This window comes from Stereum hirsutum (assembly GCF_000264905.1).
Source record: "Stereum hirsutum FP-91666 SS1 unplaced genomic scaffold STEHIscaffold_10, whole genome shotgun sequence".
Classification (NCBI taxonomy): Eukaryota; Fungi; Basidiomycota; class Agaricomycetes; order Russulales; family Stereaceae; genus Stereum; species Stereum hirsutum.
Genome location: NW_006763140.1, coordinates 153,457 through 180,838, shown reverse-complemented (window position 1 = coordinate 180,838; position 27,382 = coordinate 153,457). Strand labels below are relative to the sequence as shown.

The following is a 27,382-nucleotide window of genomic DNA, read 5'->3' as shown; positions in this document are numbered from 1 at the left end:
TTTGGCCGATTGAATGTGGCGTAAGTTGTGTGGCGTTGCCACAGCGCGAACTCTGTCTACGAATCATTCTGTTCGGTTGACGTCCAGTAACAGCCATCATATAGATATTGACTGTTTACTAGTCTGTTTCAATATCCAGTGTGTTGTCTACATAATTTTTCTTATGCCCCAGTAAGCCAAAAATTACTCGCAATATTGGTATGGTCTTGGCATGGTCGGGTTGAGGTGTGCCGGTGAGGAAGCGGGGGTCTTGATGATCTGAGTTGGATACAATCCATAGTATTAGCCCAGCGAAAAAAATGACACCGCCTTTGGTAGTGATTTCAAAGAGGTTATAGCTTACTGCTGTGAGCTACAGGCGCGCAAGGTTGTGAGAAGCAAATGGAGCGCTTCGTTCATCCGATCAGAGCGGGAACGCAGAATTTCTGGTGGGACCTTCGGAGGCTTGGCCACTTTATACTACACACCTTTCTGTAATAGCCACAACCGGGTAACTCAGTACGAAAGCTGATTGTGACGAATATAGCCAAATACTTGTCCTCGGTGTTTCGATGTTGAGGTGCTCGAAATGAAGGAAGGACACGGAGTAGCAGCCACCTGACGTACAGCTGTCTGGCCTCGATACTCATTTGGAATAAATTTTTCCAATATGAGTGCCAATGGAAGATAGAACCATTCACTGCATAGCAGACGGTTGTACTCACAAAGAAGACCTGATATCTTCCCTCGATAACATGTTCCGTGCGTACAGGCCATCAAGGTCACTGCATCTTTTCACCGGTGACGATATGGGGCCTGAGATCGGTGTAACCCAACAGGAATTGCAGTTTCAGATTCTACGTCCATAGGAGGGACAGTCTGGGACCAGGATGTCATTGCTGCGGAGCTGAAACGAAATGATAGCAATATTCAAAACAAACGAAAACAAATGAACAATACATGGCGTGCGTAAAAACTTGTGGTTGATATACATTGCAACCATAGATGGAACTGAGAGATGGGTCACTGATTTGTCATAATAGGTCTGGAAAAAAAGAGGAAACACCAGCTACAGGATTCAACCTTGCTCCTTAAACAGTGGTAGAACACCGAGCTCAACCTGCCACCCTCCTTTCGTGACTGGGTAGAATGACCGCAGAACAATGCTATCCGCCGTCAGATCAGCAAGGGCGGCAACAGTCGACGCTTCCGATGATGATTCCAAACCGGATACCTGTACCTTGAGTGATGCATTCTTTAAAGAAAATCAGATCCGGACTGAAATACAATTGGAAAGAGACGCACACCGGTGAATTTTATTATGGCTCTCGCAAGACGTTTCGCGAGTTCAGTGCGTGATATCGGCTGCGGTTCCTTTGCCCAGTTCTTCGTCCGTAGAAGCGTTTTCCACGGTTTGTAACCGGGCCACTGAAACAAATGCGCACTGAATATCGTGTAGACCATCGCACAGTCACATGAGACACAGACATACCAGGATGTGTAGCATGACGTTGACTGCGTGGTCTTGTGTGACAATATCTTCCGCTCCTACGAGCGTCGCGCCATCAAGAGCGGCTCGAACGACAATACCGTCGGCCTGGGCACTAAGCATGCGGAACGAGACGAAACCTTCGGTTGCTTGACCATATCGAGTTCTGCCTCTTTTCGTAGGATGTACGTGGCGGTCTTGATTGATGATAACCATCGAAGTAAGGTGTGGGTCGAAATATGTAGGCTCGACTTCGCCGAAAGGATATGCGGTACTTGCATCGCTTTCGTGAGCATTGCTTGTACTTCCGACAGCCAAGTTGGGATCATCAGGGGCTGGATCAAGGACGGAGGTGCCGGTATGCCCGTCCCAAACAGGTGGGAACCACGAAAGCGGTGCACCTTCCCAACTGTCGAAATTGAGATCCTATGCCAGAGCGTGGAATAGATGAGTTAAAAACAAAGTTCTAGATTTGAGGATGACGTCCTTACCGAGAGAAGTTCAAGGAAGTCCTCCTCGCTCCACGAACCTTCACTGAGAAGAGGTGATGAGCTGTGCGTGTTGGAGTTCTGGAAAGTCATCTCTAGCTCAGAAATACGGATGCAGTGCCAGGGACAGAGTAATTGGAATGACAGGTACCGGAGAAGAGAAGAAGTCGTCACTGCTCCATGAGCCTTCAGTCAGAGTGGGGGAGGCCTCGTAATCGCTGGAAGTCTGGAATACGGTAACAATCAGTCTCCGACATAGTCTTTCATGAGATCGAATATGTGCAGACTTCAGAAGTATCTGAGAGGCCGTTGGGGACTCGAAGGAACAGGGGATTGTAAGAATTATCATGCGAGCTGAGGTTTGCGTATTGATTGGGGTCTAGAAAGGGAGCAGACACGGTTCTTGGAAGACACTTTTCAGTGAAGCAAAACTGTGTCTGGACAATTATGCACTTACTCTGTGATATCGTGCTCTGAAAGCATCTCTTCTACGACCTGGATTGTGTACTCATCGCCCATTTCGATGGTAGCAAAGAAGGTCCGGGACGAATACAATAACGACCGTGCAAGTAACGAGAGCCAATGCTTTGTCTGTGTAGGAAAGCTTAGGCCCCTGAGAGGATGAGAGGGCATTGCCATTGGGCGAAAGACAGCGTTTATATAGGTAAATGCATCCTGCGTGATGGCAGTATGGCTGCCACGGTGCGGGCTCAGCTGAGGGCCATATAGCGCTGGGGGCAACGTGACGGTGGGGTCATGATGCTAGGCTTCAAGCTTCAAGGCGGGCAAGCGCATTTGACAGTACGGTAAGAACAAGGACACCAGGACAGCGCTTTCAACACATCGCGACACTCCATAGGGGTATAGATTAGCCAAGAGTATAACTTTTACCTGCTTCACCACCTATAAATACACAAGAAGACTTCCAACACAGCCGATGCTGTACAGACTCTCAGAAAGGTTTAGTGATAGTGCTTGTAGCTTCTGTCATCGTCTTTCCGCATATAGGCCTCATAACCTATAGACGACCTGAGGCCCGCAAACGCGAGCTCATACACCTATTCGATTTTTGGTTTCACCTTCCTTCATTCTTCTGTCGTGATCTGTGCAGGATTTGTACTGGGACCGCACACACCTGCTGCCCGCTCAGCGCTGTCTGAATACTCAAACGAGCTTGATAAAGCATATTTATGATTGATCTTGAGCAGATATAAAATCGAGTAAGGGGCTAGTACTTGGAGAAAGTCGTCAGAGAAGCAGCCGAACGCAGCGGGAAGGACTTGGGAAGGAAGAAAGACTCGGACTCAAAGAAAGACAAAGCTATATATAATTGCGCAAACAAAAATTAGTCAGCCACTCGGTGCCACTGGTGTGGCGACGCTTTTTATCTGGCAATGTCGCTGGACTCGCTGCGGTGTCTTCATTTTTGCCAACTAAACTCATCAGACCATTCACTATCCAATTTCTCAGTTCGATAATACATTTCAAAAAAGTGAAGGATTTCCTCCTATGTAGTGGGAGCCATATCGCATAATCGTAGTGGTGCTCGCCGCACTGGCAACTCTGCATCGTTCCCGACATGGCAAAATTGGTCCCGTGGGCATCCGTTTCATGGCCGAGATCTAAGAAGATTAAACTTCGCAACACGGACCATCAAAGATATCGAAAGTCAATGCCATTGCGAATCCTAGTACGTACAGTCAGTGCCTCCTCAAGAGGGGTAAACGGCATGTACATCGGGGGCATGGAGGACGTCTTGACGGAAATCATCGGAGCGTAATGTACATGTGCGTGAGAGACGAGAAATGAGTCCGAGGAGCTGTATAAGTAGTCGCGAATGAAGGAGTGGGTAGCAGGAGGTCCAGATGGTGTGTGCAGGTCAATGTCGCGTGTATCTGTACGGTCAGGAGAGTTATACGATGCAGGGTATGCGATATAAGTCCCGATGGTTGTGCGGATAACACAGCAAACGAGAGAGAAAGAAAAGAAACGAGAGGTTGGGAATCGACGGTCACGATCGTTGGAGAAGAAAAAGGAGATGAGATAGATGAGAGAAAGAAGATGCAGAGCAACGTATTTATACATGCGGAGAGCAGACGATCAACCGACCACGAAAGCAAGAAAACGAATGAAATGAACGAACGACGGCATGGAGTGCGAGTGTCGATATCTCCCAATATTGACATCGACACCGCCTCCAGTCTCACCCCCACTTGCACCACCACACCTACCACCACCACACTCACCACTCACGACGCTATACCTATCCCGACCTCACCTTGGCTAGCGGCCAGTAGGTCTTTTATCTCCACAATGCACTCCTCACACCTCGCATGCACCTCCTTTGCATTCTCCAATAACGGTTTGATATTCTCTGGGGTCATCGCTAGCTTCGGGTTACCGACGGCCGTGGACGTCGACGAAGATAGCGCATCCTGCAAGCCTGAAGGTGCTGACCGTACCGAACCAGTGACTGTGCTCCTTCGACTTCCGCTTCCACCGCCGGTGCGAGAGGAAGGTCGATGAGGACTGTGTCGGGATCTCGATCGGTCTTGTCGTCCACCCTTCGACTTCGGAGTGGATATATGCAGATCCAGTCCACTCCCGCTGGATTCACCCGGAGTCTCCTCAACATTCGATAACCGAGTAGGCCGTGAGAGCGAACTCGCATGAGACAACGACCCAGACGTCATCAAAGGAGGAGGTACCGGCAATCCGTGTGGAATGTGAGGTGGCGTAGAAGGTGACATGGCTGCAGCCGATTCTGCCCACATCGCGAGCGAAGAGGACGAAGAAGAAGCCTGCTCTGGTCTCTTATAGACATTCGCCAGCTCCTGGAGCGAGTTCTGGTCCTTGCTCTTGGCTTTGCTCTTCCTCTTCCAAGGAGACATAGACTTGCGCCCTCGAATCGTAGCGGACCCGTCACTACCTCCACCGCCCGAGAGAGTAGAGCTGGGGCTCATACCCAACATCTTCGCGTCCATCTCCACATCCTCCGACGACTCCACACGATCCCAATCTTCCTCCTCTTCCTCGTCATCCCCGTGCTTACCCTCTTTCAAGTCCCACGCACTACTACCGGAGTTGCTTTCACTCCCCGACGACTCTTGTGTATGGGCATGAGTTCGAGGGACTGGAGGGGCGTCGGGGTTACTAGGTGTAGAGTCCCCGGAGCCTGACTTCGACTTCTGCGAGAACCTAAAAATCGAGGCGAGAGAGGGCCGTCGAGGTGTACTGGTAGACCCACTCGTGTACGAGGAATGACTAAACGGAGGGGAAGTGGCTCTGATAGACGAAGACGTTAACTCAGGACCGGTGGATGTTCTCGCCCGTCGACGTGTTGACGATTTGCCAGAGATGGATTGACCACCCGATCGCGAAGGGGGACGTACACCTTGTCCGTGACTGTCCAAGGAGGACTCGGTACTGATCGCCGCGGAAGGAAGTCCCATCACACCTCCAGTCCCAACATTCTTCGTCAGACTCTTCAACATATCCCTCAAGCCACTCATTCCTAGCCTCGACATCCTTCGTTGCTTCTTCTCGAGAGATGTCACAATGGGGGCAGCACCAGCAGGAATCCCCGTCGCAGAATTATACGACGAAGGCAAGCCCGTCATCGCCGATTCTTCGGAAGGTAGCGTCACAGTCGAGCCCATCGGATCCGCGCCCCACTTCCACCCACGATTGACACTAGTGCCGCAATTCTCTTCCACGATTCTCGTCTCACTCGGAATCCGTACACTCTCACCACCCGAAGGCGACCCCTCCGACGAATTATTCCCACTATTCAACATGTCCCTCAACAACCACAATTGTCTCTGCGAAAGATCGTTCCGTCCCGTCGACGCTCTCCATCCCGGATTCGGTGTTTTCAATGGAGTAGTCACGCTTGCATAATTCGGGTTCACGAGAATCGATGCCGGCGGAAGGTGTTGTTGACTCGCGAATGTAGGCGGAGCTGGCTTGGACTCGTCTCCAGTCAATGTGATAGCGCGTTCGCGGTGGTAAGGAGGCTTCCTGGGCACAGTGTCACCAAATTCGATCTTTCGATGGTCACTGCTTGGAGGAACGCTGATGCTTTTCGTGGGTGGCGACAACCTGGCTGAAGGCGATGCTGACGCGGATGCTGAGCTCAAAGGACCTGCAGTGGCCACTGAGCCACTTCCAAGCTCAATAAGCAGCTCGGCGCATTCCCAGCTGATTTGGTAACGGGCGTCGATTGCGTGATAGAGGCCTAGGAAGTATTGCTGTGGGTCATCGGCAGGGGTATGTGGCGCTGACGAAGGGTTCGTGTTCGAGCGTGCGCGACGATGCGTTACGTTCAAGAACCCTTCAGGTCTTGAGGGAATGGCGACAGGTATGGGCAGAGCAGAGGAGGTGCCGGAGCGGGAGGGGGATCGCGGAATGGTCAGGATGATCGCCTGAAGTTCGACCACGAGGCTATGATAGATGTTCAACAGTTCCTTCAATCCTATCGTTAACAGTGACGAGTCAGAAACCGTGGGCATCTGAGCAAAAGAGAGAGAATACGAGGTGAAGGTTCGTTATCAAGCGACACTCACTCTCCACACTTCTGGCAAACTCCCTCACCATCCCGAGATCTCGCTTCAGCCCGACCTGCGCCTGACTGATCCTCGCAGGGATCTTCAAATCGCCCAACGAATTCCGCCTTGGCACAATCGTTCCAGCGGACGGCGAAACATTAGGAGCCACGCTCAGAGCATGACTGCTGCTGCTGCCGCCAGGTAGACTCGGAACAAGGACAGGTGTTGATCGACCAAGAGATGAAGTCTGTTGCAACGCCGGTGCGGTCGACTTCAAGGACGATGGTGAAATTGAAGGAGATGGGCGAAGTTGCGTCAACGATGATTTACTGAGAGACGAGGAAGGGCGAAGAAGCAACGAGTCGGTAGTCCGCTCCTCCATCGGTGACGAAAGCGAAACTTCCGTCCCACTTCCATTACGACGATGGTTCGGCGAAGGGGGATCGAGTTGTATTGGCGGTAGTAGGCCTAGATGCATCTGTGATCCCGAACTTGGAAGCCCAGAGATTTGTGGCAAAGGCAACGCCGTACTCGACGACCTCGCGCTGAGTCGCCCCGGAAGTCCCTCCAGTTCTTGCACAGGAATACTTTTCGAACTCCTGTGCTTCTTCACCAGTGAGATTCTCCTCCACCTCGTGAACCCCTCTTTCTCTCGGCCATTGTTATCCCTCTCTCTACTCTGCCCCCTCTCGCCACTCTTCTCCCTGCCGCCCAAGTCGTCCGTACTTCCCTCGAACGTCGACCGTGAGACTGATCTTCCCATAATGTGAAATCCGTGCTGCTGATGGTGATAATGCATATCACTAACAGTTCTAGGAAAGAACGGCTTCATACCCACCACCTGCATCGAAGCCGGCCGTCTTCCCATCCCAACACCACCACCACCACCACCACCACCACCCATCAACGGCGAAGGCGGGGGCGTCGTATCCAGATCCGGATCCGGCGTCGACCTTCCTCCTTGCTGCTGATGGTGATACGGACTCGAAGGACGCTGATCCAAAAACCCAATTATCGATTTCTTTTTCTTCGCAGCCGCAGGAGATGCTGACGACGAAGACGGATCGTCCAGAGCATCAGAGAACGCTCGAAGTCGACCGATCGATTGTTGGTGTTTCACGTTCGGATCCAGGTTCAGGTCCGCGTACGCCTGTTGCGTTGATGCTGACGGGGCCTCAGGCCCACCCCCGCCAGAAGACCGAAAAAACCATCCACCGCCGCCGCCGCCACCACTGCCATTGCCGTTGGAGCCTTTGAACGGCGACGCGTCGCCACTTGAATTCTGGCTTCGCACGAGAGGGGGAGCGAACTGGTCGGATATGCGGGAGGGAGGACGCGGTGTGTTGTCGTCGAGTTCGACCTCGGAGGGGGTAGTGCTCGAACGTTTCTTCCGCGAAACGCCCCATTTCTTGACGGAGTTGATGCGAGAGAGGAGTGGCGTCCTGTTCGGTGGAGATGAGGAAGGATTCATGTCGGGGAGGGGGAGGTGGGGTGGAGTTTGTGGCGATGGAAGATCGTGGATGGAACGTTGTGGGGATTCGGGTGGAACGCCGTCGCGACTTCGGTCGAGGAGCTCGAAGACATTGTGATCGGGAGGACGAGACTTCTTTCTTAGTCGTCTTCGCTCCTTCTGGGGTGGACTGGGCGGTAAAGCGAGGGCGGCGCCTGGCCGAAGAGGTGCTGAAGATGCGAAAGAGTACGCGACAGAATCCCTGCCGGACTGGGGGACGGAAAAGACTGATGGGGTGGGTGACGTTGGGAAAGGATCGAGGCTGCTAAATTGGTGAAGATGGGAAGGGAGGGGCAGGACTGGAGGTGGTGTATACTTCGCGTTCATGCCTCTTCGTGACCTGGCCGTGACCGTCTTATCCTCCTGATCCGAGAATCCCATCCCAAGACCCTCCAGTTCCTCATCCGAGCTCTCCCAAGGACCTTCCTTCCTCGGAGACTTATCCGTGTCGAAGTCATCGTCCCAATTCTCCGGTTCCTGGTCCCCCTGTTGTTGCGGTCTCCGAATATGGCGGGGTGGTGTCGTTGTCGTTGTGGGGGAAGCGTGGCTCGCGCTTTTGCGCTTGACGGGAGAGTCTGTGCGGTCTTCGAAGTCGTCGTCCCAGTTTTCTGCTTCCGGGATGAGTTGGCGTTTGGGTGGCGTGGAGGGACCAGGCTCCGCCCATTCGGTCAGTCGCGATTGATTTTGACCATTGTGCCCCTGAACCCGTACAGTAGTGTCGTCCGATGCCTTGGATCTGCGAGAGCGGGTGGTAGTTGCGCCGTTTGTATTGCCTTCAAAGGCGAACTCATCGTCCCAATTTTCCTCCAGATCTGTAACATGTGATAGTTGTCAGTTCGAGTCTGCGTTATGAAACACCCTTTCAAGTGAGAAAGAGTAAGAATGGAGTGAACGGCTGGTCAAGTATCATGCAATCGTGAACCAACTCCGATACTGCGCCACACTAGGCCCATTACAACTTCCTTCCAAGACGTCCCAGTATCTGGGCGATTGCTCTTAGAGACTATTGGACTATGTTTAAGTCTGTGCCGATAGTTCGACATTGTGGCTCTCTACTACAGCTCGAACGAGCCAAAGCTGTACGCTCTAGAGCATAGCTTATGGTTGTGCTGGACTTGGTCATTGTAAAGTCCTCTCAAAATAGTCCAGCTTTTCGCTGTTTGATATCGCATTACGAATCGTCTCAATAGCATGTATACCTTGACTAACCCGCACGCGACGTGCTCACTACGTACTCCAGCATCGAACAAGAAACGCACCTTCGGATTGAGCGCCAATAACCTGCGCCGTCATGAAATCCGAAGCTATCCTTACTGTCCAGGATATTGAAGACAAAAACCCTTGTTGGTTCAGTCCTTGTCCTTGTGGCCGTTGAGAGATATGTAGACAGAGAGATGTTGCAGACAAAGAGCATCCGTTCTTGGGAACTCGGTTGGCAGGCCAAGGCGGACGCGACGGTCATCTTACGTAATGTTCGCGTGGCTTCAACAACAACACTGTCCTTTCTGGGCCACCAGGGTGGCGCGCGAGGCGGTCTTGCTTGTTCTTGCGAGCGCACCTTCCCTCGCATTCAACAGGTTTTCCGTGGGATCAACCACATGCGCTAGCTCTAGAGGTAGGCGCAAATGTAGTACTTTTCAAATAATTGGACGTCTCCCGCACAAACACAGACATGGCTGACGGGACCTCTCAAGTCATAGTTTATAAATATCAACTTCAATGTCTCTCGTAGTAAGTACTTCGGTGACAGAAACACAGAACTATCGTACAGCAGCAGACAAAATCCTGGATACCATAAATATCACAGAGCACGAATAATGAGTAAATAATCCGCAAGCACCTTGTTTTGAGGACTAACCTTGTTATGATACGGAACGTGGTCCTTTGAGAAATTTACTGGCACTGCAAGCCCGCGTTCGTGGACTTGCAAGCTGCAATGAGGTCACCCGCACGTCAGTATCCAGCCCTGTACGAGATGGTAGCCCATGGTTCACACGTACTTCCAGAGATGATGGGTCCGTTGGAGTACTTGCACGAGTCGCCGGCGACGTACTGGTTTCCGCCATTGCAAGCGGCCCCTATTACAAAACCATATAGAGTCAGAGTCATATTCAGCCCAACAGAATGAGCGGAGAGGCCGTACAAGGGTCCTTAGCAATGGCGCTGACGCCTGAGACGAAGAGGAATGCAGAGGCGACGGTGAAGAAGAGCTGGGTGAACTGCATGATGAGAGCTGAAGGTAGTTGGGTTGGGTAGAGCAGATATTTGTGTTGAGTGGTTGGACGCTGGAAGATGAGAGTGAGCTGTGGATGATGAGATAGAAGGCTGAGACTGTGGGCTTTATATATGGTTTGGAACGCCTACTGCATGGAATTCCCCAGAGACGAGATTGAGGGCGCAGTCGAGTAGGTCGTCGAAAGTATAGAGTATCCAAAGAACAGTTCACCGCGAAACTCGTCATGCTCTGCTACCTTCGAACCTCTGTTTCATGATTTCTTTGTAGATGAACGCGCGGAAACTGGGGTCTCTCCAAGAGTTTTGAATATCATCTCAACTTCCGAGCGAGATAGAACGGGGGGTTCTGCGTGAGGGAGGAGCGGATGTCAACAATTAGCCCTGACTTTGAGTGATAAATTTCGAGGGTAAAAAGATCAGTGAGCTCCATCCCATTGAACTCGATGTGGAGAATGGCTGATCCTCCACATCTAAGGGAAGATGAGATTGCGCGTCACACAGGAGAACTACGGCAGTGCGAGAGGAGAAGAAAGAGATCGCGACATGAGTCAGTCCAGTTACAGCGGATCAGAAGGCAATCACGATGGTCGCCAACGCTCTATGCTCTCCGTAGATTTGAATGGACGGTGCGTCGTGACGTGGCATGCGCATAGCAGTCATGCAAAATATCTGTCAGAACAACGACGCTCTAAAAATAGGAGGCGATCGAGGTCTCGATGCGTACGACGATGTTTTGTGGAGTTGATGGACGCTCACCTAGGATGTTTGTGGAGAGCTCAGGCTGCAGGTCTATGTAGGATGGACTGCAATGATCTGAATCCGCGATGGACTCTTCGTTTATGGATTTTTGCGTGGTCAGTACGCAGATGGAGTCTTCAGCGGTAATATATGCCGCAAATTTGACGAAAACGAGCCCTTCTTGTGACATATCTCACATAAAAAATGCGTACGAGGTGAAGGGTTGGATGAATGCGAAATCCGGTGGCTGATACCGGAAAGACTTCCAGCTCCGCCAAACTCCGCCCGAGGCAAATTTCCCCTCGAGAAATTGAAGGCTTCTGGTGGACCGTCCAGTGTCAAGTTAACCTCTGAACTCCCTTCTACCATCCTAGCCCTACTTGAAGCTGTGAGCCATGCATACTCTCGAGCCAAACTTCACCCACGTTTGTCCACCCCAAGTCTACCCAGCGAGCGAGGAAGTCTATCGTAGCTCTTAGTCGTCAATGGACGTCAAGCCGACCTTCAACTAAACTTCAACTCATGAGAAACCGATGTCGGCGTATACTGAGTTTGCGAGCAGCTCCTCCTCCATGCTTTAGGGTGTTCTCTGTTTTTTTTAATACTTTCACGGATATGCTCACCTAGTTATTCACTTGTGGAGTCTGTTGTTCGTGGTGGTCAATCTATCGCGTCGGACAGCCCCAATCGTCACCGTTGATCTTAACCCTCTTCGTACCCTCGTTTCAAATGCAAATCTGGATATCGTTGGTACCATGATGCGGAACGGCGCACTTTGATCTCGCTTGCGCTGAACAATAGAATCCTGCCGGAAGGGGGATACGTCCAGTATCAGACGGTGTCAATGTCGGCTCGCAACGGTCCATGTAATCTGGGTGGAGTATCATTCCACAATCCATACCCTTGATTCTCAAGTTGACTGAATGTATTCGCTCTAGTGGTGTATGCTCTTGTGACTATAGGCCGAGTTGAACAAGTGCACATTGAGATGCCATCGTTCGACTGCGCCCAACATCTTACGAGTGACGCAAATTAGCCACATCTCAACTGAGGTCTCCCCAATTAACCTAGGCCCCATTTTGTCGCGTTGTTATGCAGTACACTTTCTTTTCTCCACCATCACGAAGCACTCTGTCGCCTGAGCCGAACGTCGTATATTCCTCCTCACAAGTCATATCTGTCAAGTGGATGCCAAAATCTATATAATAGGCTCAGCCTCTCGTCGTCTACTCATCATTCGTAGCTCACTCAAGCACTCAACAGACCATCCACACCAACTTGCACCCACACCTACTTCTCCTCTCATTCACAATGCAAGTCACCCAGCTCTTCTTCGCCGTCGCCTCTGCGTTCCTCTTCGTCTCAGGCGTCAGCGCCATTGCTAAGGACCCCTGTACGACCTTTCCCTCCATCTCTTTGTTCACCGATATATCTGTTAAACAACACACCCTCTGACTACGCGTTATTTTGTTATAGGGGCCGCTTGCAACGGCGGAAACCAGTACGTCGCTGGCGACTCGTGCAAATACTACCTCGACGGCGACTCAAACGGACCCATCATCTCGGGCAGTAAGTCGTACATTCATGTAAACATTTGCGAAGACTCTGACGATAACGTTTTGTGTATAATTGTGTAGCTTGCAAGGCCACCAACGCTGGATTGCAATGCCAGTAGAGAATCGGGGACAAACTCTTACTCTCAAGTCGTCATATAAGCTGTCCCCAGTCGTGCTCGAAGTCATGGATGTATTTGATGAAATGAATTGTTATTTATGAGTCTGCATGGATGATGTCGCCCAGAGTTTTGCGTGGTTCCGAGTTCTCGACGCAGTGAACTCGACATAAGTATGATGTATGACAAACTTCACTGCTGCGGGTCGGGACGTGCTCTTCCTGTCCTCTCTGGGGAATGTCGTCTTTCTCGGTAGGGACATAGATCGACTAAATTGAAGAGAAGACTAAAGAGAGAGAAGAACAGGCCGGAAGAAGTCCTACGGGCACAAGTCCCATTGTCCACGGAAAAAAATCGCACAAGCAGCTCCGAACACCCTCCCTCGTACACACCGTCCGTATTTCCATCACAAGATTTCCACCCTCAAGATCGGAGCACGAGCCACACAAGAATCACCTCATCTACATCAAGAACCTTTACTACTCTCGTCAGCGATGGAAGCGCGATACTTCCCCTGAAGCTGCTGCAACACCAGTACAAGTCCCTCACACGTATCGATCATCACCGCATCGAAGTCGCCACCATGAACCTGACTCAAGACCTTCCAAAGGGTTGTGACGCCGCCTTCCATCGATGCCATGATTGTCTGTGGTCCGTCCTCGGTTGTTGCCCGTGAGTTCGAGTCGGTTGGTGAAGGAACGTAAGTCGGTGTATGAGTGATCGTTCCAGAGTTGGGTTGGTCGTTGGGAGAAGATGTAAGGGATGCTGTAGTGTCTGATACTGGAAGACGGGCGGGAAGGCTACTTTCGGAGGAACTGAGGTCACCGCCAGCGGAAAGCTCGACCCTCGCTGTATTTTCCGAGGACATATCGCGAGGAACATCAGAGGGGTTGGATTCTGAGGGAGTTATGATGTGGTCTGAGTCAGAAAGTCGTATTCCGGGAGAGTCGATACCCGCTGGAGCACCTGCGGAAACAGTTCCACGCGGCTCGACTTCGAGAGATGGTTTGCCCTCGGTAGACGCTATCGCTTGAGTATTGATATTCTGCGCTTCACCGGAGGGGAGTGGTACCGCGGTCGCAGCACCATCACCATCAAAGGAGACTATTTGCCCTCGTGGCCTGCGAGGCGAACGTTTCTTTGGTTTGGTTTGGGTGGCAAATTCTTGGAAGCGCGATGGAAGAGGAGACAAAGGGGTGCAATGTCGAACGATTACGAATGGGGAGAAGTGGACGTGGTGACTGTGAGGATCTTGCGATTGGCGGCTACGCTTGGCTCCAGGTGGGGCAGCGATCGTTATGTCCGCCGTATCAGCAATGGTATCCAATGCCCTTTTATTCCCTATGATGGGTTCTGGAGGAGAATATGAGCAGCAAGCGTTAGCGAATGTTAAGGAATATATATTATAGGACATATGTACCCGGTTCACTCGGTTCGTCAGATATTTCTCTCCAGCAGTATCTTAGCGTTTCAGACCTCCCAAAAACGCACCCGCGAACAAGAGGGTGTCTGAGCGGATCTTTCCTCGTCGATTGGTGCAGCTGCTCCGATGAAACGAGGGACCACTGCGCAGCACCGTTCCCATCTAACTCTCCGCATACGTATACCACCTCTGAGGACGGCTGTGTGGAGTTTTCGCTGGGCGAGCGTATCCATACATCGCCCGGGCGTCCGAGTTCTACCACAGGACACACGTCGGTAGATTGAAATTCGATCCACCCGAGGGGAACGACACTCGTATCGGATTCGGAGTCGGAAGTCTGGGGTCGTAGATTAGGCGGTAGGATGTCGACAGAAATGTCGACGCCCCGGATATTATACGTGATACGATATCTGATGTCTTCCGGCAGGAGCGATATCTGAGATTTGAGGTAGGGGACGATTGAAAAAGTCGAAGAATCTGACAGATTTTGGACATATTGAGATGATTCACCCGAGGAAAATGCGCATATAGTCACCTTTCTGGCGGAGACGGGTTTGGATCATGGACCGGGAGCAGCGGTGACGCAAATCTCTACAAGAATCGCAACGTCCGAGCGGAAGTCCGGTACAGTCAAATCCCTTCTTCAGGCAGTGACCACACGGTGGCTCGGCGTATACTGGTCGCCCCTGGACGAAGGTATGCTCAGTGTTTGTTCAACATGGGTACAATACTAATCAGACTCACGTTGTACGTCGTTGCTCCAGTTGAGCCAGTGACTATAAGCCACAAGCACGGGTTAGGAACAGTAGCCCAAAGAAACAGCTAGTAGATGGATGAATCGAGCTCACTTTGACTCTTCGAGCATTTCCGTCCACCAGAGGAAAGGCAAGCAGCACATGGGACTCCGTCCCATCCAGAGCACTCTTGGTGGCGTCTGGCGCAAGCTGTACATCGTTCGTGCTGAGGAACAGACGGGACCTCCTTTCCCTATACGCATAACAATGTTAGAATGCAATAGCGTATGTCTACGGAGCACGATTGACGAACATTAACAAGATATTTCCCTTCTTGTATCGTGACCACCTGCTTGATAGGCCCGTTCTCGACGGTATCTGCTACCAGAATCAAAAGCTTCAATAGATATTCTCGAAGATGAGAAGGTTGTGGTGTACTTTCTCCGGTAATTGCGGCAGCAGACAGGCCCAACGCAGCCACGCCATCGAACGCCAGAGATAAGTCCTCGGACGCCACATTGCACCCTGGAATAGAATACCGAGCGGTCAGTATTGATTCGAAAGGAAAAAGTCTGAACGTACCTTCACGATCGGTATCGACGGTGGGGACAGAGTACATCGCTGCTCTTTTATCACTGACTTTGAAGGTATTATTAGTCTTTGCCTCAAACGCAACACCATCGAATGCGAGTCCGGCGCGTTCTAAACAGGACTTACCTCGAGCGTAGACCAGTTGGAAGCTCATTCAAAGTCTGTGGTGGCAACGTAAGAAATAAACTCAGAAAATGTAGCAGATAGAAGATGGGCGAGAGGCTGGGCTCTTCTCGAGGGAGGTAGAGGGGAGTGGGATAGAAACGCGTTCGCAATCGCGACGCGAACCTTCTGCACGTCGCGCGAGATTCAGGCGGAGCTTGAGATACAGCGAGGATCCTCATTCGTTGACTTCCTCTTCGAGTGCTCGCACTTCCATCTTTCACTCCTGACGTAGAAGCTGACCGCACGACCCTGGCAGCTTCTCGCCTTGATTCTACCCAGAAAAGTGATCTGGAGCATTGCACTGAACTCGAACATCTCAGTCTTGGTGCCACCAGCGAAATATATATGGTTATTTAGCGCGGAAAATATAGCGCTATGGCTCCCTTAACACATCGTCAAAGTCGAAAGCATCAGAGATCGCCGATACACCAACTCGTTCTAGGTTTATGGCATAAACACGGAAGGGTTCTTTCTTAGCCACGGCTCACGAAATGGGAAGAGAGCGATTACTCACCTATGATTCCATGCAGATATGCACTGCAACTCTACACACCATACATCTTCTTCGCATTCTCCCTGCAGAGTTTTAGCACCCTATCTGTGTCCCACTCTGTCCCCTCCTCCTTACCATCCACACCGACACCATTCGCCACACCCGCAACGAACTCCGCCGTCCACGGTATCATTGCTGTATGCGACAGCGGTAGTCTCCCTTTGACGCCTTTGAGTGACCCGTAAAGGTTAGACGGGATCATGTAGGGTGCATCGGTTTCGAGGATAAGGCGCGGGTTTGGGTCTTGGGAGGTAAGTTGACGGACAAGGGCGGCGGTATTGAGGTTTGTTGAGTAAGTAATCACGCCTGGGTTCGTCCGGGCATAGCGTAAGAGATGTGTAGTGTGCGTACGCAATAGGGAGGGCAGAAGACAGACCTGTGATACCGACATAAAGATTGGGGAAATGATCCAAGAGCCGCTGCGCCAGCTCCGGCGAGTCTGTGTAGCAATGTATATGTATCTATCGAACAGGAAACCAATGCGACCCATCAGACATTGTACAAGCTCGCCGCAGTGATCGGTGCCGTGATAAAAGACACTTACCCGATGGTCCTGTGGCACCTCCTCCTTCAATATCATCTCCGTATCCTCTTCTGCCTCCCTCGTGTGTATTGTCAGCGGTTTGCCCAGACGCACAGCTTGGCGCAGTTGACGACGGAACACTGCTTGTTGGATTTCGCGGGGAGAGTTGTCGTAGTGGTAGTCTAAACCCATTTCACCCCAGCCCACGCAACGAGGATGCGCCATGGCTTCCAGGCTAGCGTAAGAAGTGAATCAGCAGTGTGTTTGACATTAATTAAGCAAATGGATGCAGGCAGGATGGGCGATACGGCGCGATGGAGAAAGGGGAGAGAAAGAGATACACACATGTCTGCTTCCACTTCATCTGTGTAGACTTTAGCTTCGTGCCTAGTGGCGCACGGTTTGTGAGCGAGAGATGGGTGGCGTTACGAGTATTGGACTCACGGATGGACGCCTGGAATGAATGTGATGTCAGTAACGGAAGTGAATGATCCACCGAGAATAATTTGAGAGTAGCAGCATGGAACCAAAGACGGTGACGCCACAATACGTGGGGAGTAATGATTGTTCAAGGTCCACAGCGACATATAGCCCTCTCCCAACCGACGTCGCAGAGACGTGTTATGTTCCAATATTTTGAAAGAAAAAACAAATAATATAAAACGAAAGTGAAGGATACACGCACCCATCACAAACCAGTACTCAATCCCACCCCATTCCCTCTTCCTCTGCTCCTCCGTCAACGCTGAATCCGCAATCTCCTTCCAGATCTTCTTCTGCACAGGTGCCTCGCACCACACATCGATTATAGCTTCTACCTTCGACCGATCTGTCGGGATCAACCCATTCGCATCGGCTTCACCATCATCTTCAACGATCTCTCCCGCCTCAGCATCATAGACCCTGCGGACAAACTCGTGTACGGTCGTATGTTTCCCTCCCTTGAACTTCGCCTGATAGGCGGAAAAGGTGGAGACCAGGTGTGTATGGGTGTCGATGATGGGGGTGGAGGACTGGGATGAATGTGGTGGGAGGACAAGGTCGGATTCTTGGACTTTATTCTTGTTGTTCTTACCCATGTTGCGAGGATTCGACCGGGTTCGTTGAGGCTTGTGGGCGTTCACTTGGATAGATGCGTGTCGTCTGCCTGGATTTGTGAAATATGCTCGAGGAATAGATGCAAGACTATGGTAGGCGAGCGTCCTCCACATATAACCTGAGGATAGATAGGTCGTTAAGGTCAAAAAGAACGTATGCCATGTGCCACACATGGGGGGCCACATCAACCGGCCCGCCGCTGACCGCACGAGGAATTTCAAACTTTGACCATTCTCGCTGAATGTCAACTCTCACTCTACCAGCTCGCACTAGCTTTCTCATTGCAATCGTCGTGAGATCCGAAGACTCAATCAAGAACTCAGTGGACCCGCGGCATATGAACTAGTCTTGTATCGACTAAGTTCTCCCTATCTGAAACTCTTTTGCCGTGGCCCGAATCTCTACGCGTGTCTGGCTGACCCTGGCATCATGCCAGAATCGCTTGCAGCGGACGTCTGCAAGTCCCTGTCAGCTCATGTTCATGATGAATGAAAAATGAGGCGCATTTTACCTGCTTGCAGAAAAGTGTCTCGGGCATAATTAACTAAATTTTTCTTCCACGATACCACGACAGCATACGAGTAAGGACGTCTTCAGACTCGGAACACTCTGTAGACCTCCGTGTACTTCCCGCATCTCCACAGTATAGGACCTGGATCATCAATGCATCAAACTCCGTCCCGAGCCTCCGCCTGAGCCTAGTGTGATCGATACCCGTGCGCCACGATCTAAGCTTGACCCTTTCCATTCGACCTGAATCCATACATTCAAGCACCCTCGTCATGGGAATTCACCACCTCGTTGGCCTCCATATGCTCGCACATCGATTGAGGGCATTCGGCAATAATGACCGGCCTTATTCCAGGGACATATTGATACCCGTAATTCTCATAGGCGTCCATCTTCGATCTCCACCAGCTTCACACCTGATGGGCCTGTTTACGTTGAAACATGTTCGGTCGCCGTGACCCGGCCACACATACTTACTGGGTTTCCGTGCGGCACCGCGTATAGAACCAAGTCTCCATCGTGTTGCGCCCCGAGTTCATCCTGATCTTCATCGAGCTACTCCCTTTCTATATGGTCCAAAAACCTAGGATCTTCGCCGTTATCAGAGCGCAGTGCGTCGTACGCTTCAGGCATAACTCAGGTCTGCTGGTCTGCATTCCCGCTTCGACATCAACACGAGTACCCATGGTGCAGTTTCTGTGGCGCCTATTACTTCTTCTTTCCCTCTCTTACTCTTCTTGATGCAGGAGCCGCAAGGTACTGTGATCATGTTTCACTGACTTCGAGCGCTGTGGGGTGAAGTGTATGTCTTTCGTGCTCAGACAGTCGAAGGCTGTGCGTGTGTGGTGTGCTCGCTAACACTGGTGGGTATACAGTGAGAGATATATACCGACCGGTCCCGATATCTCTGCCGCTCGTCCCTTTCTCCCCCTCTGCTTCGGCTCGTCTCTCTGCTTCCACCAAGGAGCGTCCCCGCCCTGAGCTTTCCCCGGAAATCTAGCGAACACGGGATAACGAGCAGTCACGATTCACAATGAGCAACTCCTACGAGACTGATATCCGGAGCTCGATCGGCGCCATCCTTCTGGGAGGATTTGGATCTGTTGCGTGCGCCCTGACTCTCCCGTCGTTCCCCAGCGTCCAACCACTGATAGCCAGAATCACTCTTGCAGATTATCAGGTGTCATAGCGCTGCAAACGTTCGTGTACTTCCGCTTGTATTATCCAGCCGATCACGTCACGCTGAAGATACTCGTAAGTTAGCCGCTATTTTTCTCCCCAATCTTCGCTGATCATCCTTCTATGGTCCAGGTGGCGTGGCTGTGGTAAGTTGAACTTTGGGTCTTCATGAGTAGAGACCACTGACGTCTGGTGTAGGGCCGTCGACGCGGTCCATACATGTGTGATCACTGCGTCAAACTGGGATAACTTTGCTATTCACTACGGAGAGAGGTCGAGAGGGGATTACATTCCGACGTGGGTCTAGTGTCCATAGTTTTTTATGAATAAATGACCGTGAAGTATTAACCATATTTAATAGAACAACCGCGGTAAAGCAGCTATCATTCTGCCGAGGTGGATGTCGCACTGATTATCTGTGTGGTTCTGATATGCGTAGTTGACGCTTTTCTTTACTGTGAGTGTCCTGTGCAAGCATTGTTTCATACCGTAACTGACACAGGCCTAGTGTGTGGCGAGCTTTAGCGTGCAGAAGTGATTATTTTGCACATCTACGAGAAAGATCCGTCAGCTCACTGTACTTGTCGCGTATAGCTACTACGCTCAAGTTCTCTATAAACGTACGTGGCGTCATCTCATAGGAGAGCCACATAGTGATAATAACTGTTACCGTAGTGAGCGGAAGAAAGTGGTCTCTCGCTGCTCCAGTTGTAAGCAAACGCAACATAGTCAGCACATCTACCATATTAAATATATGTTTTTCCGGTTCGGACAGGTGATCCTGGCGTTCGCCCGTTTAGGTACTTTTCGATTATTCTTCTCCTCGCTAATCGGGAGGGTTTTTGATGATAATGATATCGACCCCGTGATATTTAGCCACTGGCCTAGGTACAGCATTGCGTGTCTTCTCGTTCAAACAATGGCTGACATTTTTCTTTTTTTTCTATCTTTAGTTTCTACTATCAAAGCGTACGTTGTTTCCATTTCACATAAAGCTATACTCCATTCCTAATGTCGCTTCCCTCAGCGTACAGATCAGGAGCTGGGCGGTCTTCGTCCCACACCAGACAGTACATTTTACTCCTTCAAATCGCCCTCCCGCTACGCAGCATCTAACTACGTATACTCCCGTTCACAGCCTGTGATCACTCTGGGTTACTCTCTTTCCATAAGTATCGACGTTCTGGTTACTGTCTCAATGTGCTGGTTCTTTGCGCGGTCGCGGTCGAGAGGAGGCTTATCTAGGTATATAGTTGTTTAAGAAGTCTCTATTCTAGTCTGATGACCTTCACCTTGCAGCACGAAGAAACTGATCGATACGATGGTGGCTTATACCATCAGTAGTGGCTTGCTGACATTGTACGCTTTTCCCGTTCTTCGAATAACCACTCAACTGATGATTCTGATCAGCATCACGACACTCGCGTCAATGATATGTGTACGTGCTGTTCGTCCCTTTTGTTACGGTGCTTAACAATCTGAAGAGGTTTGGAAATGGGCAGTGGTTCGCCTTACGAGGCACTCTTATCTTCATGAGCACGCATTTCCTTATCGGAAAATGTAAGCTAGACGTTCCCTGCGATATCGCACTCGCTTCACTGACAATAACACACATTCGACACAGTCTATACGCTGGCCCTTCTGACGAAGTTCGTGATCGCTCTACTTGTCGATGATTGACACTAATCTGCATCTCAGTCTGAACACCCGTCGTTTCATTCGCGAGCGCCACAACAGACAATCAAGCGACCCAAGAGGTCTGATGCGGCCCGTACTGGCGAGCGGAGACTCGAAGGTTCTGCCCTCTCTGGTCACATTTCTTTCTCCCAGAAGCATTTAACTGACACTTTCTATCGTACTCAGCATCATTGCACCAATCCAACACAATCTTCGAGCTCCGAAGCCACAGTCGTTGGAACGTTATCGCCCAAACTTTCACCTCACAACCTAGTACGTCCAACCTATGACTCACGCTTCGCTCTGAGATATAAACTGACACCTGTGCAAACCTGTAGCCAGTACAAGTCAGTGTCGAACGGACGGTAAGATACGACGAGCCTCTGATCCCACTCCGTAAGATGGCAAGCACAGACACCGACTCCCGTCTTAACACCGGTATGAGCGAGAGGGAGAGGGAGGCGGAGGTAATCATGGAGTACAACCCTTACGATCGCGAGCGGACGGAGTATGGTGGAGTGGACGCGCATGAGAATGGTGGTGGAACTGCGTGGAGATTTAATTATGATGTTTGATTTGGAAGGTGAGAGATGCACGAGCAATTACGTGGGCGAGTGCGCAGGGATGTGGATATTTTTATTACTTCGATTTCATTCTTTCAGACTATGATGAACCTCCTTTCCTGAGAATCCGGGGACTCATTCATTAATCCTCCAGTATCAGGCGCGGCGATCGCGCAACAAATAAGATTGCAATTGGAAAACAAGAACAAGTATCAAACATAGCCAAGAGAGCAGTGAGGAAAACTATGTAGTAGGTATCGCAGGTAAGTGGATAATGAGTGCACCAAGACTCTGAAGGAATCAATAGTTACGATGTCCACGAGAGAAGTGTGGGTGTCGCAGGAGAAAGATGATAGCAGTTACTTCGTGAATGAGCGTTGATGATAAGATGTGATGTAGTATGAGGTATCGCAGATAATAAGAGAATATAAAAGGGATAGGGCGTGTCCTTGAGCGAGTGGATATTGTGTACCGCCTTTGATCTATTCTGATCAAGGACCGAATTTGTCGCGGACCTAATCTGTTGAATCGATAGAAATTATGAAAGAATGGTTATCAAACTTATCACTGCTTGTAAAGGATATGAGACAGGGATAGAAAGACTTGCCGACTAGGGTAGCTTCCGACGACAAGGATGCTGCGCCTGTCCAAGGGCCGACCTCTACGATTTTCCACTTAAGATGTTTGGCCTTCCACTTGAGCATCCTGCGCTCCCAGAACACGAAACGCGCGTCCGAACTCAACCAGGTCGGCCGACGGTGCTTGAGCCCGACAAGATGCGAACGACACCGAGATGCCAACACAAGCTTGAGCTTGATTCCTGAGCCCGTCGTCTTAGATGCAGACATGGTGCATTTGCTCCGCAGAATCCTGTGACCGTGCGCTAAGCGGAGGCGCCAACGCAAATAGGGTCGAACGTGTGGTGAGGATTTGGGTGTACTAGCGGAACATTTGGTGAAGAACGACAGGAAGGCGATGGCCCGGACACAGAGGAATACTGCATTGCGAGTGACACAGGCATAAAGCGCAGCCGTGGGCAAGGTTCCACCAAAGAGAGTGAGGTCCTGTACAACAAACATTTTCAGAGGGATTGTATGGGATTTTATGAGAAGAAGAAAATCGACGGACGACAACTTCCCAAGCGATGACGATGAGAGCAACAGATCCTTGGAAAGACCCTTCACGCGAGCGCCGCATAGCCTCCCAGAACGTAGAGGAGGCCCAGCAGAAATAGTCGCGTACTGCAGTCGAGAAATGAGCTCTGTAGCTTTCGGGATTCGGACGACAAAGGGCAGCGTCAACGCCTTCTACGGGATACGAGCAGATGCACTGAAAATCCAACATAAAACGACCAGAGGAAGAAACAAAAAAGGGATAAGGTTGAGAATCCGTTTGCACCACGGGAGGATGGGGAAGAGCGATGTCGGAATCCGGGGCTTCATTGATGTCGTCAATCTCCTCGTCGAGAATTTCACGTTCATGCTCTTCAAGCTGAAGCGATCGGGACCCAGAGAAAGATAATGAACTTCCAAGCTTCGGCTCGTGTTGAGTAGGTTTGGACGTATAGAATGGATGTGAGGAGGTCGGAGTATAGTCAGACGGCACAAGAGCAGCGTGCACAGCGGTGTTCAGGACGTTGAGGAGATCGTGGCGGGCCGGACTAGATACGACATAGATCCCTATTGTCTGTATGATGAGGGTAAGCCAGATCATGCCAGTAATGGCGGAAAGTAGGACGTAGGAGAGAAACGATATGGGAGATGATGGTTTGTGGAGAAGATGAAAGAACGATGCGTGCGAGTGTGTCAGATCAAAGCGCACGCACGTGGAATGGCCCCGGCGAGACGGCTCGGTCTCGGCAACGATTCGGGAGGCGCCGAACTTTTCCGCAGGGTGACGAACCACACTCGTACTGTTTGCTATATCGTCGACGAGTGCTTTACAGTATATCTTTCGGCTTATTTCTCTCCTTGTAGTGAATGGTTCAAGATATACAGCATGCTTATCGATAGCGAAGCTACGAATCGCCATTCTAACGAGTTTCATGATATCCAGCCCTATTCTCAGCTGTGTCTCTTATCGGGAAGGACTGGTTCTGATCTTGCGCCTCACCCTCAAAGCCTCAAGCTCGAAACGGCAGAACCACCCACCCGAGGCTCCCATCAGCTCTAGCTGGCCATAACGGTCGTTTCGACTTCCGGTCCTTATGTTGTAAGCGCTCCTCTGGCCCACGTCTCCAATGCTCATCATCGACTGCGATCTTCCGGGACGATCCAGGCATAACAACCTCGAGGTAATCTGTACGCATAGCACTGATAATACACTACCTCATTACATTTTATCACTGTGCGTATCGTCAGAATCGATACTAGTATCCTCAAAACACAGTAGTCAGGTACGCCCTTCACATTGAGCCTCTGATCCTTGTCACTTTGCTTACGTATGCCATTGCCCAACATGTTCAGTCCGGTATAAGGTTCGGGGCCTCATACAGGCCCAAACATCTCTGCTCATACAGAGTTCACGGGCGTTAGGTCGGCTCCTGAGTCCCGAGGCAGTGTTCTATTTCATCTGTGGGGCTGCACACATGTCCATGGGTTTTCACGAGAGCTTGCTATTCGTGCCTGTTTCTCCGCACCCATCATCCTTGTTGGGGTTATCATGTCTAGTTCTTATAAGTCTGCAATGACGGCTTGAGCGTCTGGCTGATGCAGCTGCTTCTTTCCCTCCGTTTCGTCTCTAACATCACCATTTTGTCATGTCGCAGATTGAGGATAGCGTGAAAGGCTCTCTAGGTGTCTTGTTATTGGGAGGCATGGCTGCTACTGCGTACGTGGTTACATCTTCTGAAATCGTCTGGTTCTTACTGATAACTTACACGCCGATTCAGTCTTTCCGGGGTTTCGGCCATTTTAACCTTTCTTTATTTCCGCCTGTATTCTGACGACCCTTGGCATCGAAAGGCTATGGTACGTCCGCTCCTCCTTCATCATCAGTGCGTCCCAATGATCTCGTTGTAAAGGTTCTATGGCTCTGGTGCGTGGACCGTCGACCGAAATAGCTCTACAACGGCTCAAACGACAGATAACGCTCAAACAGGGCTCTGGATGCAACCCATACATGTCTCATCAGCGCATCTAACTGGAGGAACCTTATTCTATACTTTGGGGACGAGGATGTAGTGGATTATATTCCAACGTGAGTAGCTTTGACTCATTTTCTTTGTGTTTGTATCAGTCGTTGAGAACAGAGATACTGTACACAGGACGACATCAGTGAGTTCTTCCGTGAAGACTCAGAACTTCCCAGCTATAATTACCTCTTGCTATATAGTTGACTATTCTCTTCACGGTATAGTATCACTTCCTGGAATGATACAGGGTTATTGCTGATTGTGTCTCAGTGTTTCTCAAGCTTGACAGCACACATGTATGTTTCCTCTGCGACCATCGATCCGAGCCGATTGTTTAGCTGATATGTTCGATCAGTTTCTACGCATCGATGCTCTGGAGATGCACGTATCACTACCGTGAGAGATAAGCAGTGACTGATATTCACTATCTTCTCAGTGGGTCGAAGACTACCAAGCAAAAGAGCGTGGTTGCCTGTGCCACTGGTCAGTTTAACTCTCCAAGCGGTTTAGAAAATTCACTGAATTAGGAGGGTGAAAGGTCCTCCTTGCTCTTTTGCGATTTTGTAGGTATATAATGAGTTCATACGATGAAGATACGCACTGACAGTCCTCCCTGTATAGCTCTTGGTATAAGTGAGTCATCTCCCTGCCAAGATGAAGTGACCTCTGAGCCCATGCACCTGTGTCCGAATAGATTCGACTATACGCACGTACGTTGAACAGCACGGACGTTCATTATCTGAACTAGCGGGCGACTGACGCCATAATATAGTCTACAGTTGAAGAGCTGGACGCACTTCATCCACCGCTACAGCGTAATTATTTCAATGTTTTTTGCAGGATCTGGCTCACCTACCTTTCCTATGATTTTCAGTGGTCAATGAACACGTCATACTCTGCCTCAGCAGCCATCGACATATACATATCGACGATGTTGTGTCTGCTGTTGCAGCATGAAAAGTCGTCTACCAATTTGTCTGCGTGAGTAAATAATATCTGCCTACTGCGCATTGTTCCCTACTCGTGATGTTGTATGGACAGTGCGAAAGGAATATTGGACAAGATCACACTATATACTGTCAATAACGGATTGATTACCTGGTGAGCGGCGGAGCTATTCTCATGGCGGTTGATCATGCTCTAACAAGTCATTGTAGTACTGTAGCCCTGATGTCCTTGATTAGTGTGGGTAGTCGAGACTTTTAATGTGTCATTTGCAACTGATCAACATCTCGTAGTGGTTTGCGTTCAGAGGGACGTTGGTCTTTCTCGGGACACACTTCCTTATTGGAAAGTGTACGTCATATTTCCGTTTTCTACTGCTGTGGACTCATCGCCCTCCAAACACATCACTTTTGCAGTGTACACTTGCGGAGTCTTGTCTACGTACGTCTCCTCTGCATCCTCTCTCAGTCGATCTGGGCCACTAATCCTAAAGCAATCATTGAAAGGCTTGTCATGCGTCGATTCTTACGTGAAGAGTACTACAGTAATACAATTCTCAGTGCAAGCCGGTCTCCGATATCTCCTCGTAGCGTTCAATTTGTGAGAAGCACAGCTTCATATCCTTACGGTGCCGCTACTTACATAGTGTCCTACGCGAAGACATCCCCAAGATCTCCCAGGACGCCAGGAAGCGATGTGTTGCTCACACCACCGAATAGCGCGCGGACATTTTTCGTACATATTTATTCTCATCTTTGATTGCTTTCCGTGACTGAAGTTTTCGCGTACTCTTATAGCCAAACGATGTCAGTGGCGCAGGCGACCGGACCACGAAGTACGGTGCCGAGTCGAAACTCAGCCGGATCGCCGTCCAAGGCTCTGACTATTACGACATTGAAGAGGAAACAACGACGGGTACCACTGTAGTGTATACGGTGTCCAGGGAGGATTAACGTGTGGGTCTATGGTCAGTCTTCCGTTTCTTGGAGTCCATAAAATCTCTTCTTGACCCTTCTGCAGACTTCATTTGCAGCTCGCTATACTTAATTTTTATCCCTTTCGACGTCACCTTAGCAGTTCTCATACTGTTTCTTGAGTTATTTTTTCAGACGTGAACGTACCGTCTATACTTTTGCTCGATGACGGGACTCCGGGTTTGTTATAATTATCCGTTTGGTCGCCCTCCTTTACTTGAATCGTAATTATAACTGCTGAGGATACTCTGAATGTTTTTGGCGCCCGTTATTTGTTACGGTCCGGAACACATATGATGAACATGTAAGCAAAGCACACTGCTTTCTATCATAAAGGCCCCGCCATTTCAGGAGCATCCCACGAAGCCCGCACGCCATACTCGTCATTATGATAGTGATCGAGAAATCCACCCACATGGAACAGTTCTTGTTGAAAGATCATCAAACATCCAGCTACCCGCTTCACTCGCTACGCACCTCTTCGGTACGTCTCGCCCAGCGTTCAATATAAAAGATTAGAAGAGGATCTGTTTTGTCCTTGGTATCATGATGATCACGTCCAACGGAGCTCGGGAGCCCCTCCAAAGTAGATTGAGCCAATTATACTCGACTATCCCCTTCTAGATTATGTCCTTACAGCGATGTCTCGCATCCTG

General features: G+C 50.3%; 10 protein-coding genes across 10 annotated transcripts; 4 read left to right on the top strand and 6 right to left on the bottom strand.

The window, feature by feature from the left end:
- Window positions 1-950: 950 nt before the first annotated feature.
- On the bottom strand, window positions 951-2,475 carry STEHIDRAFT_169610 (uncharacterized protein; the record flags this gene model as incomplete). Its single annotated transcript, XM_007305821.1, has 7 exons — window positions 951-1,234; window positions 1,285-1,407; window positions 1,472-1,894; window positions 1,960-2,037; window positions 2,108-2,182; window positions 2,244-2,358; window positions 2,414-2,475. The coding sequence occupies 7 exons, from the start codon at window positions 2,473-2,475 to the stop codon at window positions 1,058-1,060; spliced, it is 1,053 nt and encodes a 350-aa protein (XP_007305883.1). The 3' UTR covers window positions 951-1,057.
- Window positions 2,476-4,205: 1,730 nt separating this feature from the next.
- Window positions 4,206-7,266, bottom strand: STEHIDRAFT_132272 (uncharacterized protein; the record flags this gene model as incomplete). The annotated part of the gene is made up of 2 exons (XM_007305820.1): window positions 4,206-6,430; window positions 6,522-7,266. The coding sequence occupies 2 exons, from the start codon at window positions 7,264-7,266 to the stop codon at window positions 4,206-4,208; spliced, it is 2,970 nt and encodes a 989-aa protein (XP_007305882.1).
- Window positions 7,267-9,906: 2,640 nt separating this feature from the next.
- STEHIDRAFT_158405 (uncharacterized protein) lies at window positions 9,907-10,238 on the bottom strand (the record flags this gene model as incomplete). The annotated part of the gene is made up of 3 exons (XM_007305819.1): window positions 9,907-9,944; window positions 10,014-10,091; window positions 10,157-10,238. 3 exons carry the CDS (start codon window positions 10,236-10,238, stop codon window positions 9,907-9,909), a joined length of 198 nt encoding a protein of 65 aa, XP_007305881.1.
- A 2,059-nt stretch (window positions 10,239-12,297) lies between these two features.
- Window positions 12,298-12,661, top strand: STEHIDRAFT_158404 (uncharacterized protein; the record flags this gene model as incomplete). The annotated part of the gene is made up of 3 exons (XM_007305818.1): window positions 12,298-12,379; window positions 12,463-12,555; window positions 12,624-12,661. 3 exons carry the CDS (start codon window positions 12,298-12,300, stop codon window positions 12,659-12,661), a joined length of 213 nt encoding a protein of 70 aa, XP_007305880.1.
- A 463-nt stretch (window positions 12,662-13,124) lies between these two features.
- STEHIDRAFT_158403 (uncharacterized protein) lies at window positions 13,125-15,434 on the bottom strand (the record flags this gene model as incomplete). The annotated part of the gene is made up of 7 exons (XM_007305817.1): window positions 13,125-14,011; window positions 14,079-14,558; window positions 14,617-14,767; window positions 14,826-14,857; window positions 14,930-15,068; window positions 15,129-15,340; window positions 15,398-15,434. The coding sequence occupies 7 exons, from the start codon at window positions 15,432-15,434 to the stop codon at window positions 13,125-13,127; spliced, it is 1,938 nt and encodes a 645-aa protein (XP_007305879.1).
- A 682-nt stretch (window positions 15,435-16,116) lies between these two features.
- STEHIDRAFT_60549 (uncharacterized protein) lies at window positions 16,117-17,726 on the bottom strand (the record flags this gene model as incomplete). The annotated part of the gene is made up of 6 exons (XM_007305705.1): window positions 16,117-16,430; window positions 16,501-16,585; window positions 16,669-16,882; window positions 16,993-17,034; window positions 17,329-17,465; window positions 17,523-17,726. 6 exons carry the CDS (start codon window positions 17,724-17,726, stop codon window positions 16,117-16,119), a joined length of 996 nt encoding a protein of 331 aa, XP_007305767.1.
- Window positions 17,727-19,288: 1,562 nt separating this feature from the next.
- Window positions 19,289-21,686, top strand: STEHIDRAFT_112268 (uncharacterized protein; the record flags this gene model as incomplete). Its single annotated transcript, XM_007305816.1, has 18 exons — window positions 19,289-19,362; window positions 19,428-19,509; window positions 19,567-19,580; window positions 19,633-19,731; window positions 20,029-20,054; window positions 20,110-20,144; window positions 20,210-20,234; window positions 20,311-20,322; window positions 20,388-20,403; window positions 20,462-20,504; window positions 20,573-20,679; window positions 20,734-20,793; window positions 20,845-20,872; window positions 20,919-20,994; window positions 21,059-21,083; window positions 21,133-21,229; window positions 21,298-21,384; window positions 21,450-21,686. The coding sequence occupies 18 exons, from the start codon at window positions 19,289-19,291 to the stop codon at window positions 21,684-21,686; spliced, it is 1,143 nt and encodes a 380-aa protein (XP_007305878.1).
- Window positions 21,687-22,508: 822 nt separating this feature from the next.
- Window positions 22,509-23,387, bottom strand: STEHIDRAFT_158400 (uncharacterized protein; the record flags this gene model as incomplete). Its single annotated transcript, XM_007305815.1, has 3 exons — window positions 22,509-22,613; window positions 22,673-22,738; window positions 22,803-23,387. The coding sequence occupies 3 exons, from the start codon at window positions 23,385-23,387 to the stop codon at window positions 22,509-22,511; spliced, it is 756 nt and encodes a 251-aa protein (XP_007305877.1).
- Window positions 23,388-23,644: 257 nt separating this feature from the next.
- On the top strand, window positions 23,645-24,423 carry STEHIDRAFT_148053 (uncharacterized protein). The gene is made up of 3 exons (XM_007305814.1): window positions 23,645-23,885; window positions 23,952-24,069; window positions 24,140-24,423. Exons 1-3 carry the CDS (start codon window positions 23,881-23,883, stop codon window positions 24,206-24,208), a joined length of 192 nt encoding a protein of 63 aa, XP_007305876.1. The 5' UTR covers window positions 23,645-23,880; the 3' UTR covers window positions 24,209-24,423.
- A 9-nt stretch (window positions 24,424-24,432) lies between these two features.
- On the top strand, window positions 24,433-26,943 carry STEHIDRAFT_122681 (uncharacterized protein). Its single transcript, XM_007305813.1, has 22 exons — window positions 24,433-24,503; window positions 24,565-24,643; window positions 24,697-24,710; window positions 24,774-24,872; window positions 24,940-24,949; window positions 25,008-25,025; window positions 25,078-25,103; window positions 25,163-25,188; window positions 25,244-25,290; window positions 25,346-25,370; window positions 25,429-25,440; window positions 25,502-25,517; window positions 25,580-25,622; window positions 25,682-25,788; window positions 25,849-25,908; window positions 25,965-25,992; window positions 26,046-26,103; window positions 26,169-26,193; window positions 26,259-26,352; window positions 26,413-26,487; window positions 26,550-26,719; window positions 26,773-26,943. Exons 1-21 carry the CDS (start codon window positions 24,490-24,492, stop codon window positions 26,703-26,705), a joined length of 1,032 nt encoding a protein of 343 aa, XP_007305875.1. The 5' UTR covers window positions 24,433-24,489; the 3' UTR covers window positions 26,706-26,719; window positions 26,773-26,943.
- The last annotated feature ends 439 nt before the right edge of the window (window positions 26,944-27,382 follow it).

Excerpts from the sequence above, each read along its gene's own strand:
- STEHIDRAFT_148053 (XM_007305814.1), top strand. Across the intron at positions 24,070-24,139 it reads CCTCAAAACACAGTAGTCAG|TCCGGTATAAGGTTCGGGGC; the intron begins GTACGCCCTTCA and ends CAACATGTTCAG.
- STEHIDRAFT_122681 (XM_007305813.1), top strand. Across the intron at positions 25,789-25,848 it reads TCGTCTACCAATTTGTCTGC|TGCGAAAGGAATATTGGACA; the intron begins GTGAGTAAATAA and ends TTGTATGGACAG. Across the intron at positions 26,488-26,549 it reads ATAGCGCGCGGACATTTTTC|CCAAACGATGTCAGTGGCGC; the intron begins GTACATATTTAT and ends GTACTCTTATAG.